The sequence below is a fragment of the Trachinotus anak genome, unplaced genomic scaffold (genome assembly GCF_046630095.1).
Source record: "Trachinotus anak isolate AG129_WGS33_773 ecotype Australia unplaced genomic scaffold, CSIRO_AGI_Tana_v1 ptg000015l, whole genome shotgun sequence".
Classification (NCBI taxonomy): domain Eukaryota; kingdom Metazoa; phylum Chordata; class Actinopteri; order Carangiformes; family Carangidae; genus Trachinotus; species Trachinotus anak.
Window position 1 is genome coordinate 15,475,941 of NW_027273866.1, and position 12,128 is coordinate 15,488,068.

General features: G+C 40.8%; 1 protein-coding gene across 7 annotated transcripts in view; it reads right to left on the bottom strand.

Moving 5' to 3' along the window:
- syne1b (spectrin repeat containing, nuclear envelope 1b) overlaps positions 1 to 12,128 on the bottom strand; it is a 78,444-nt gene that overhangs the window by 60,247 nt on the left and 6,069 nt on the right. For 3 of the 7 annotated variants that reach the window (XM_071498912.1, XM_071498917.1, XM_071498918.1), the window contains exons 3-14: positions 8,921 to 8,982; positions 6,370 to 6,465; positions 4,746 to 4,829; positions 3,705 to 3,797; positions 3,214 to 3,392; positions 2,840 to 3,036; positions 2,049 to 2,158; positions 1,553 to 1,603; positions 1,364 to 1,396; positions 996 to 1,103; positions 737 to 874; positions 90 to 254 (exon numbers count right to left, since the gene is read on the bottom strand). In XM_071498912.1, the coding sequence (XP_071355013.1) occupies positions 90 to 254; positions 737 to 874; positions 996 to 1,103; positions 1,364 to 1,396; positions 1,553 to 1,603; positions 2,049 to 2,158; positions 2,840 to 3,036; positions 3,214 to 3,392; positions 3,705 to 3,797; positions 4,746 to 4,829; positions 6,370 to 6,465; positions 8,921 to 8,982 (1,316 nt within the window). Of the gene's footprint in view, positions 1 to 89; positions 255 to 736; positions 875 to 995; positions 1,104 to 1,363; positions 1,397 to 1,552; positions 1,604 to 2,048; positions 2,159 to 2,839; positions 3,037 to 3,213; positions 3,393 to 3,704; positions 3,798 to 4,745; positions 4,830 to 6,369; positions 6,466 to 8,920; positions 8,983 to 10,043; positions 10,866 to 12,128 lie in introns of those variants that run through there. The other 4 variants (XM_071498915.1, XM_071498914.1, XM_071498913.1 and 1 more) reach the window with 3 other exon arrangements.

Consider the following 12,128-nt stretch of genomic DNA (forward strand, 5'->3'; position numbering starts at 1 on the left):
GTTTTCTTTTTTATTGTATTTGTATAAAACAACGATAAGAGCACGGTAGGTGCCCAAATATACTGAAGTTCACAGTCATGCTACGCTACCTTATGCTGTTCTAGTTTTCTGTGGAGAACGTTGGCCGTCTCATCATGCGCATGTTGGATGGGAATGTCCTCTCTCAGAGCCATCTCTGCCCTGTGAAGCCAGGCTCCAATCACCCCCAGAGGACCAGGCAGAGACTTGTCCAGATGGATGTGCCAGTCCAGCAGCTGCAATTGACATCCATTAAAAACCTACTCTGCCAAAGCAAGATCCCATCATGAAGGAGGCTGTACTGATCAAAACACTTCCACATGTTCTCAAGCAATCAGGGTACAAAGGAGATGTTATGCCAGTCCAGACGAGCTGTGGATGCGGATCAGCCCAATGAACAAAACCTCCTCTGTTCCCGCCTCCTCCTCTCTGAAGTAACTCTAATTCAAACACTTGCACTCCACTGAACTTTCACTGGCAGCAAATAAAAACGAGAACCCGAGTTGTGTCTCTCTCATTATGATAGCTTTCAGAGCAGCAAAGCAGTTTTTCAGCAAAGAAAAGCACAATGAAAAAGAAAAAAAAAACACAATGATCTATTATTAATCCTCAGGTTTTGTTTAATTTAGGGAATGATTAATTATCATAATTAATTCTGTTTTCTCTGTGACTTGGTTATAAATTATTTATGTTGTGCAGAAGTATGCAGCACAATTACCCTGGCAGACACACGGTCCCAGGCCTGTTTGACTAGAGCTTGGTCCACAGACAGCTTTCCATCCCTGTGGACTGGCTGCAGCAGTGGATCTGTCTGCTTCTTCTTCATCTCGTACTGTACACGGAAGTTCTTAAACGCCTGCAGACCCCAAAAAAAATTAAAATTAAAATAGATACACATGTGGTTAGAGTTGATAAATGTCTTTGTCAAAGCAGAATGTTACATAACAGTGCACTTTGTCTTTTTCTGCCTGACTCACCTGATATTTGTCAGTGAGGTTTCCCTCTGCTCCCTGGGCCCGCAGCACGTCTCTTTCCAGCTGGTCTAAAAACACCTTCAGCTCTCTCAGCATCTTCCGCTCCTCCCTCTGGCACAATTAGAGTCACATAACTCATTTAATCCTATCTTTTTTTCAAATCAGCATGTCAATACGTGAAGAGACTCACACCAAACTGATATTCCAGAAACCAGAAACACACAGGTAAAGACTAGAAAAAAAGATGTTAACATATTCCACAGAAGGCCAACTTCTATATTTTGGCACCGATTAGTTTTACAAGTTGAGGAAGACAGTCAAGGGGTACGGACGTTGAAAGTGATTAAATTTGTTAATTCAGTGAAACATACCTCAAGCATTAGCTCTATATCTTGGGGACCAAACTATCCAGGAAAGCAGCAAGGCACACAAAGAGATTCAAACACACCACAGAAGGCATTAGAATAGCAAGGAAAAACAAGAGAAGCTCAGAGGGATGAAGGTGAGGAGGGATTACACTCCAAACAGAAAGCATGCAGCACTGTGACCTGATCTCTCACCTGAAGTACTGGCACTGACAGTGCAAAAGTTGGAATTGAGCCAAGAAGCAGCTTAATGTGCGTAAAAAAAACAAGTAGATGGAGAATGTGATGATGAAAAACAAAGCGCTGATGATTATATAACTGCTGTTTTCATGCTATGATTACTTTAATCTATTAGAGATTTATGTGATAATAATGATGAGCATGAAGAATTGCAGGCATGGGCTTACAACAATGAAGCTCAGCGGGAGTTAAGCATTTTTTCATTAAGCATATACTGTTGTTATGATCTCTGCATGTGGTTATTCTCTGTGACTGATGATACATGAGCCAATTTTTGGGAAAACTGGGATGGCAACAATATATACAGCTTTGAAAATGACAACAAATTAAGCTAAATATCACTTCTAAGACAGTATTTAATGGTAAAACAGCTGTATTTCTTCCCAAAAATTGCCCAATGTATCACAGCCTTATGTGCACTTAATATATAGTAGGAGTTTTGAAAGGGTACCTCATCCTGCTGTCCATCAGTCTCAGAGTGGTGAGGGTTTGGATAGTGCTTGAGGAACTGAGCCACATATGTCATGATGGATTTCTCATCTGGCTTGTCTACGTCAACATCTACAGAACCACACAAACATTATTTGATGCACTGGATGAAATTTACACTGAAAAATAATTGGACTGAATGTTTAAAGAAAATGTATCTCAGGTCTCCAAAAACCATGTCAGTATTTAACTTTAACTTCAACACAATTTCATACCTGTAGAAATAAAAGGCAGATATGACAGAGCAGTTTCATGTGACATTAAACTCATATGACATAAAAAAAAGACTTCTCCCCTGGCTGCACTGCTAATTATATACGCCTACTTTTGTCTCCATCCCTGTCCTTATGTCTAGAAAATATTTCAGTGCAGCTCTTTGTGCAATAAAGCATCACGACTCTGCTGGAGAAGACAGGACTGCAGAGCCACTGCAGACTGCTTCACTTCCACAGACTAAAACTCAGAGACACGTGTATACACACAGTTTTAATCCTCTCCAGGGTGTCACTGATCTTTTCAGCACACATTTTGTCAAACTGCTCTTGGAACATAGATTTAAGGGGTAATACAATTTACTTTCGCAGTAAAACTAGTAGAATCTACTCATATTTGCTGCACTATGTCAAACATTGAATGACAATACAAAAGCTTCAAAAGACTCATCTGCTTAATAACATGTATTTAATGCTATCCTGCCTGAATTGTGTGCACCACAGAAATATTAAATGCAAGCAGCAGGAGGGTCAAGGGCACCTTCTGGATCCAGCAGACGGGGAATGCCCAGCTCATTTTCAGCAAGTGTGAAGGCCTCCTCCAAATTCTCCCTGTTGCTTCTCCTCCGTACAGCCTCCATGTCCACCAGGTCGGGTCTGATGGCGTGCACCACCGACTGGAATGCAACACCATCTCGCCAGCTGGGACCAAAGTCCTTCACCTCAATTCCATGATATCTAAAAAATGCATACATAAGCTTTTTTGTGTTGACATCCAAAATATGTCATAGAAAATTGTTGGGCGCCTTTTAGATGCTAATCAGTCTCTGTATCATATGTACATATTTGTATCTACACCAATATCCTCAAACACTTGCAACATCAAGCAAAAAAGGTCATTTGAAAGCGACGTACTTTGCAGCCGTGCACTGCACCCATCTGAGCAGGGCCTTCTTGGCATTGCCCTGAAATTTGTTGACCACTTTCCTCTTCATGGGAGGGCTTCCTGTTTCAGAGCTGGCTATACTCTCCACAGAAGAGTTGCTGTTGGAAAGCGCCTGGAGGGCTGGCAGGTTGCTGGTTAACTCCTCAATCTAATCGAGAAACATGAACAAAAGGAAGAGAGGGGGTTGCACTGTGGCCATAGCAACATGAAAAGAAAATAGCAATATTCTCTTGCATCCATCTCCATCTGCGTTTTCTGGCATAACCTATATATCCACTGACGTCTGTTTCAATGTAAAGTTTTAACAAGACAAAGATTGACACTGAGTTAAAAGGTTGAGCCAAAAAATATTTGGTCAGAGTGTTTTTGCTGTGCAGTGTTTATTTGTAAGGGCATCAATTCATCCTGCAGTGAGGTTATTAAAACTCCCACCATTTAGAGGCATCAGACAAAGTATTACCTGGAAGTAGAGGATAATGGTCCATATCAACCCAAGGACAATTGATGGTCGTCCATCTGCGATGTCAGTGGCATGAATGTTAACAAGTTTGATCTGAAACAAAAGCCAAGCAGAGGATTATTCTGGAACATGAGTCACAACCAGACAGTTTGGAAGTAAGAATTTTCTGCATTTTCACCAAGAGAAGCCCCTTGAGTTCCAATCAACCAAGACAATATTGCATTTGCTCAAAGTCATCAAAGCCAAGTCTTTGATGCAGGTAAGTATTATAATCATGGAGCATCTGCACGGCCAAACCAGGAAGGCAGAAACAGCCACGGTGAAAAGTGAACCAGACGTAAAAAAAGAAAAGAGGAGTGTGTTCAACTGGGCATTAAAAGGAAAAGCAAATGAACCACAGCACTGCAAACCTTGTTTTGGAGAACTGCCAGAATTTGCCATGTTTACATCTCCTTACATTTGAGCAGCTCACAGTTGTAGGGAGCCAGACACATCAGAAACCATTGTTCGGGTCAAAATGCATTAAAATGCATGTCAGTGGAAAAGCGTAATGACTAGACTCGTAAAAACTGAATGGCTGTATCCAAGCATTGCTTAGTACACATCGTGCATCAAATGAAAAGAATGCATACAGTACATGATCACACAGGGCGTTTAATGGCGACTGACCGGAGATCCTCGGTACACAGACTGAAGGCACACATGATGGGAGAGAGATCACAACAATGTAAGTCTCAGTCCTCATGGAACCCAGATGAAAGTGGGACACAGGCCTCATAGAGCCAAGGGATTTAGAGATGGGTTATGTAATCAAGAAGTCCTGTTTCTAGCTGCTGCTTCTCTCAACATTCTGCATGCCGTGCACACAGATACACCTTACATATGTGCACTAACAAATATCTAAGTAGCAGCTTTTTCCCATCAGTTCTTAATCATACACTAGACTTCTTTAAGACATGCCTTCCTTTTTTCTAGTATGATATTTAGTTGTGGAAAAAAAATACTTTAAAACATTTAAAAGGCTAAATAGTGAATGCTTACCTTCCTGCCTTCAAGGAATTTGAGCGCTGTGCCGATGTTGGAAACCCAGTGGATCCTCTTCAGCTGGCGGCCTTGCTCACAGGGCTTAAAGACAGACAGAACAGAGTAGTGAAAACCAAGCAAGCCAAGGAAGCAACATCATATTAAAGCTTGGGATATTAACTGCAGATGGCCAACTTGTCTACTGTACACAAAACCCAGCAGTTGAAAAGCTTAAAAACCACCACATTTGTCACTAGTTGCATGGTAAGATAGTGAAAGTGGTCTGGGCGTATTTTCCAGCATAAATTAACTGAGGAGCAGCAAAGCTGCTTTAAGAGAAAAAGAATAATCCTGAGATGTGTCTATGTTAAAACTCTGGCTGACACAAACCAGCAGGGGTGCTCTTCTGAAAGCATTAAGTGAGTACATCAGGCAGCGTTCACCAGAGCGAGTGACTCATTAGCCAGGTAACAGCTTCAAAGATGACATAGCAGTTTGTATCAAGACAGGTCTAATTACTAAATACCAATCAGAGTCTAGGCCAGCGTGCTCGTGTTGTGTGTCAGGGAGAGAGAGTGCAATAAGAAGCCTGGTGGTGCTAACAGGTTCTCACAGCAGGGAGCCTCAGATCTGTTTTATGGTCTTGTAATTTACATGCACTGCTCCACTAAATGTGAACAACATTTTTATCCAAACCTGCGATTTCTTAGTTTTGTAAAATGCATGAATACAGATCTGCCTCCTATGCACATGTAGTCTTCCATCCTGATTCAATTCTCTCATCATTGTTGAAGTTGATCACTGGAATAAAATTATGGCTCAGGATTTGAGGCTGATAATCGATATTGATCAGATAATGATATACAGTGTATAGGCCAATATGAAATGTTCTTTATACATACAATAAGTTTCCCTTAAATTTGTTAACAGATGCAGAAACACAATTAACAGTTCATGAAACTTAATGAGCAAGACATTTAACAGAAAACAAACAGAATGATGACACAGCCTCAAAGCGCAAAGTCAGCATTTCTCCACATCAGTTTCTTGTCATTTATCATCAGTTATGCATTTGAGTGGAGTTTCATGTTTACAGTATTTACTCATCCATTGGTTATCTCTATTTTCCTCCAGTAACTTGGATACAATACAATCAAACATACGAGGATTGAATGTACAAACACGTCATGCAACATCTTTTAAATACATGAAATGTATTTAAAATGTATTTAATTGTTTTAAAGACCAATGAACAGCTAGTCTTACAGACCACTGAACATTTCTAATTTGCTTAGCAATTCCAATACAATGAATTAAACAACATGGCAATTAATTCTGATTCTTGAGCAAATCAACAGCAACTTTTTTACAATTGTAAATCAAATGTAACAAAAGCACTTGGATTTGTGCACAGATTCCTTGTTTTAAAGCCTGAAATAAATGTGTCATGTAGGGAAGTAAGATATATGTGCAAGTAGATCTATTGTAATGTGAAGGTGAAAAGATGCAGAAGAGTTTGATTTAAATCCACACTTAAAATCAGCAGAGTGTAAAAGTGATTTGAGCATCTTCAGTGCGTGAATCAGGCCCAGCATATCTACACAATTCATTTAAATCCTGTGCAAAATTAAGTACCACTTACTAGTCTCTGGCCAGACAGCACCTCCAACAGAGCCAAGAGCTTCACCCCATCTTTGATGTCCTCAAAAAGGTCATTAACCTCGAATGGTGGTTTATGCTGGAGGGGATAGAGGGGACACAACTTTAAAATGCAGAAAAAAACATCATGAAAATTTGTATCTGAAGAATCAATATATTTACAGAACCAGTGGCCTTGCATTGTTAATTCTGTAGTGTGAAAGGATATTGGTATTCTAACCCATTAGTAGGGATGAGGAGAAACCAAATGCTGTTTGTGAGAAACAGGCTTGTTGGCAACAACCACAGAGCCTCCCTGCAGCTGAAAAGATGCTGCCTTTTCCTCAGCAGTGGCTTAGTGCCCAGTCCCGAGGCGATGGTATTCATTTAACCCTAACTGGATCCTGTCTCCTGATATCATATCCACACATTTACAGAGCTGCACAAGCTCCGAGTGGAGTGACAGCGCTGTAGCCTTCTGTATTATACAAGCATTACTGTGTAAGTAAATGAAACAGATGTGTATTTATTCGACAGAGTGAAGCTTTAATTAAAAGGGAAAGGTTGCCACGGGAGTTCTTTATTTGGCACTGTATACAGGCCATTTCACAACTCAACATATTCCATGACAGGATGCAGTTGGCTGCCTATTTGGGGCAAAGCAGTGTGAAGAGGCAGGCGTCTGTCCTGTTATTCCATACAAGGCCCATTAGTATTGTATGATTACTCACACAGTTATGTGTTAAGAGTTTTCAATTACATACATACACCAACTATTTAACTACAAGAATCTACATCTACTATATTCATTGTAATCAGATTGAAACAAAAAAAGAGTAATCTGATTTTTCATTGATATTACTAATACGCACAGTCACACACAAATAAAAGCCTCTGTAATTTGAAAATCACTCCCACCTTGGAAAACAGTCACATGAGACTTCCTATCAGTGGAAAAACTGTGAAAATCACTGGAAAGGTGCTTAGTAATACAATATCAGAGGAAATGGAAACAAAGGCTGAAGGGAACATGTGACAACTGGAGGAAGTTCCAACTTAGATAAAACACACTTGCACTGATAAAAAGCAGATTCCATCAAACCAATAGCCATCATTTATTAACTTGCACAAAACTATTGCAAATCACCACGAAAAACCTTTTTTTTTGCACGTGAAAACTACAGTAATTAAATAAGCCAATCTCTGTCTCCAGTGTAAACATGACTGAATGCTCTTTCATGATGTGGCTTATGCTACATTAGTCCTATTGGTATGCACAGTGAGTAAGCTCGTGCGCAGTGCATGAATAATGAAGAATAGACCAACAGAGCGACTCGACGTTGGCCCACCACATAGTTGAGATTCTTCTAAAGTTTTAGAAGCCATGCTTTGAACTATTGTGGGCAGATCAAGCTCAACAAAAGACCCCTCTAAACCAGATCTCTTTGCCAGGTTCCAGGCTTAAACCCTGAATCTTTGTCTGATTAGCTGAAAACTCTGCTGTGTCACTGTGATCACAGCAACGTAAAGTTTACCATATTCTGAATTTTGAGTGTTTTGCAGCTCTACAGTTCATCTTAACGCTGTGTGCATGATCTAATAAAGCCTCTGTTATTTTAGGGTCACAGTGTGATGTATTACAGCATGTGAGCGAGTGTTATTGTTGTTCACTCGGAGCCTTGTAATTTACATGCATGGACCTATGAGGCAGACGACTGCCTGCAGGGAACTGTCCTCACCCTCTTGCTCTCCATCTGCACACCGCATCACTGTCCCTGCCAATCCTGTCTACAAATACACACGCTCACACACGCATACACACATACAGTACACCCACGCACATACCGACACAGTCACACACAGGCCAACAAACACAAACACCAAACACACAACAAATACATACACCCCACACACCAGCTTCTGAATAACTGCATTGAGCCCCCCATATGTCCACACAAACACAGCCCACTAGAGGTACAGAAGCTCATCTAAGTATAAAGGCCCCTGGTGAGATTCTCTAAAACAGAGCTGCAAATATGCTTCTGAGCTCCATCGCGTCTGTGTCGTCTCTGCAGCACAGCAACAAGCAGCAGTCTCTGCCCGCGACCTTTTCAACGGTTCTCCTCTCAGGATAACAGAGCAGACGAATCATGGGTTCACTACACAGAGGGTTTGTTCCTTCCCCATCATTAGGTCAAGGAAACTCATTATAAACAAAACTTGTTCCATCAAACATAATTTGATTTTGAAGGCTTAAGAAACAAGGTAAATTATGTCATTACTTGAAGTTCACTGGATAATTCAATCATCTTGTGCAGTGTTATTAGAGGCCATTATTGTTGCATTGCAAAGCTCATTTTGCAGTCAGTCAAAGAGAAGCTACATGATCATGATGAGCAATAAAACAGCAAGAGTGTCTCTGATAAAAAGGTCAACATAGCACAGCTTCCAACTTGTGACATAATTTCGTTCACAATTAGTTTAACAGTTGAGCGATGAACGATAGCTGTGTGGTGTGTAAGCAGTGGAGAGCGTGGACGTAAATTCACACTTACCTTTGCTAAATGAGAATTGATCCATTTTGTGAAGGTTCTCTTCTGCACTGCCTCTTGCTCATCTGAAAGAGAAGGAACACAGCGCAGGTCAACACATGACAGACGCTGTCAAGCCGAAGCCTCACGCTTGAGACTAGAGGAGCTGGCGATATTAATAGAGGACACACAATCAGCTGGAAGGAACAGGCTCAATAGGACTTGATGATCAGAGATTAAAGATGAGTAAAGATGTTTATTGATTCTACATATGGATATGACACCACAGAAAAATGAAAAAATATATTAATTTCTAGCTATAGCCTTTGTAGCACTCCCCCAGCCATAATCCTACTTTATCCAACCTCACACTACATTCATCTCACACTGCCACTGGGATGTTGAGTAGCATTACAGCAGCCATGCACCAAGCATGAAGTAACTTCTGCAATGGTTAGATGTGTGCAATGTCATTACCACAAGCATGCCGGTGCTAGTATGATAGATCCTCCTCTCAGAAAGAGGTCATATGAGGAGATTAGAGACTGAGTGGGGAGGAAATTTCGGCCAACACATCTCGCAAGCTCCTCTGTGTTCAGCAATAACATGCGTGATTGTTCGGGTCACCCTCAGCCTCTTTTGTGGCCTGTTAATATATTCGGCCACAAAGCCTCATGCATTATGCAAAACGTACAACAAAACAACTGATTTCTTTGCTGTAGCGATTTTGTTTCGCGACAAGGACTGAATTCTAACATCCTTGTCACGCATGCCGGTAGGCTAGTCCTGCACAGTGCACAGGGTGGCCATTTTTAAACATCCACCCTTAGTGATATAGATAGTGGTCACGTGTTTAAAGAAGCAATGCTCAGGCTATAAAGGGAGCAAAGACATCAAGTTAAGCCACAGGCAAATGCTTCATCACTGATGCACAGGGGATGCCCACTGAAGCATAGCACTCACATACAGATGCACACATACACACAAATACACACACATGCAGCACACATACAGCTGTGTTTGTGCAGCACAGTAACTAGTTCACATAGCAGGGATTCACCTACAAACCATTAGCATATGTTATGTCCCATATTAGCTATGTAGGATCACACAGATGAGAGATGAAGGGTGCTGCTGCCCTACTTACCACGCAGATACTGAAAAAATCCAGTCACCAGGTTTAAAGAAGTTTTCCTGACAGATACATCCTTATAGTGAGCCATTCTACACCCCGCTCTCGGGCTCTTTCCCTTTGCCTTTCATGAGTTCCAGCGTACATATATGTATGCGTGAAAATCCACAAAAAGATCCACAGTTGGAAAAACTGGTACGAAAACACACAGCTGTTCTTTCCCTTCTTTTTTTCCCCAGCAGGAAGCAAAACAGATCTGGCTGCCTGGTTTCCCCGGTGAAAGCCAAAGAGCTGCTGGAGGCTGTGATGAAAACGTCCCCTCCTCCCTGACACTCTAACACACAGACACACTGACACACACACGCACACAGACACACACTCACACACACACGGACGGCAGAGGGGAAAACTCTAATAGATAGGGTGATTTACAATCCCATCCTTCCTTCTTCCTGTGTTTTTCCCACCCAGAGGAGCCATGCCTGTGTGGATGTGCACAGCCCCCGCTGCACTGCCTCGCTGTATCATCGTATCGTCTGAGGCTGGAGAAGGATCAGCTAGATGCATGGCTCCACCAATCAGCATTTGGGAGGTGGTGATGTCACAGCCTTGGCTGCATTATCCCGATTTAAGCTTGGTTTGTCTCTGTGTGTGTGTGTGTGTGTGTGTGTTTGTGTATGTGTGTCTATGGACCAGTGTTTGCCTATAAGATTTGTCTAATCTACCATGAGACTGACACATTTAAAAAAACATTACATTGTCTGAGGCAATGATGACAGAAATATAAAAATTGATGAAAGAAAATTGATTTCTTTGTTAAACTTTGGCTGTATAATAAATTTAAGTCCCTGCAGACCTATTAATTAGACAGACTGCAGCACAAAGCTCACCATGGTGCAGCATCTCTTAATAATTAATGCTGAGGCTGATGAATGACATCTACCACCTGCTCTCTCTCTCTCAGTGTCAATGCTATTGTGACGACAAAGCAGACACACCCACCCCGGGATTCCCTTTGCATGCACAGCATCATGTCAAAGCTGGAAAGCATATCCATTTTTATCCTGTAAGACCTAGCAGAACCACTTCATCTCTGGTCAGGCTGTTTTTCTATTGGACTACTCTTTCACTCTTCTGAATATAACACACAATAGTGAATAAGTATGGTACTTGATAGCTTATCATCTCCTGCAGAAAAATCCCTTTATTCTTTCAAGACCACCGGCACACTAAAAGCTTTTCTGATAAACTAAAAATAGGCCTGAGCTTGTGATTCTATTATTACTGCTCTATAGACTGCTGGTGGAACTGGCCCAGAAAAGCTATTTGGGTGAAAGTGGATTTTCTTTTTTCTTTTACTTTCAAAACAGCAAAAGGTTAGAAGTAGCACATTAAAACATTGTTGACAGCTGCATGCACTGAGAACAATGAGCTTTTAGCGATACAGCAATCAGTGACCAGCTAAGCCCTTTACAAAAAAAAAATTAGATATTCAAACTGGTCTGTCAGTGAGGACAAATGATAAAAATACAAAATGATAACCTTGAGTTTATAATTCATTCTAATTAAAGCATTTTCAAGTGTTTCTCAAATGGCGAATATTATCTAAACACAAGCTGCAATACAACAACTAACTGTCCAGATAAAATAGATTAAAACTGGTAAAGATTTTCAGCTCAAAGCTGAATTCTTGACCTTGGAAAAAACAGTTTGACAAAGCTATTCCCAGCACAACATTCACCCACTGAGGAGGCCACATGAAGTGGTTGAAAGCTTCAGAAACAAGAAGTAACTTGTAGATTTTAAATCAGGAACTACCTGATTCAAAAATAATTTTAAAAGATTACAAATCTGACAAAGCATTCAGTGCCAACTTCCTGAAAACATTTTTTAGGACTGTCATCAAAATTAGAAAATAAAACGAAAGAAAAAGAACATAAGAAATAAGAAAACAAACTTGCAAACGATAACTTGAAGTTTTCCTGATATTTCAGCTGCTCAGCACTTTATCCAACAAGCTGTTAAGGAGCTGTCCAGAGTCCTGAACTTAGTTAGATGGTTCACTATGTGTATAATAATATGAATGTATGTATGTCAGGT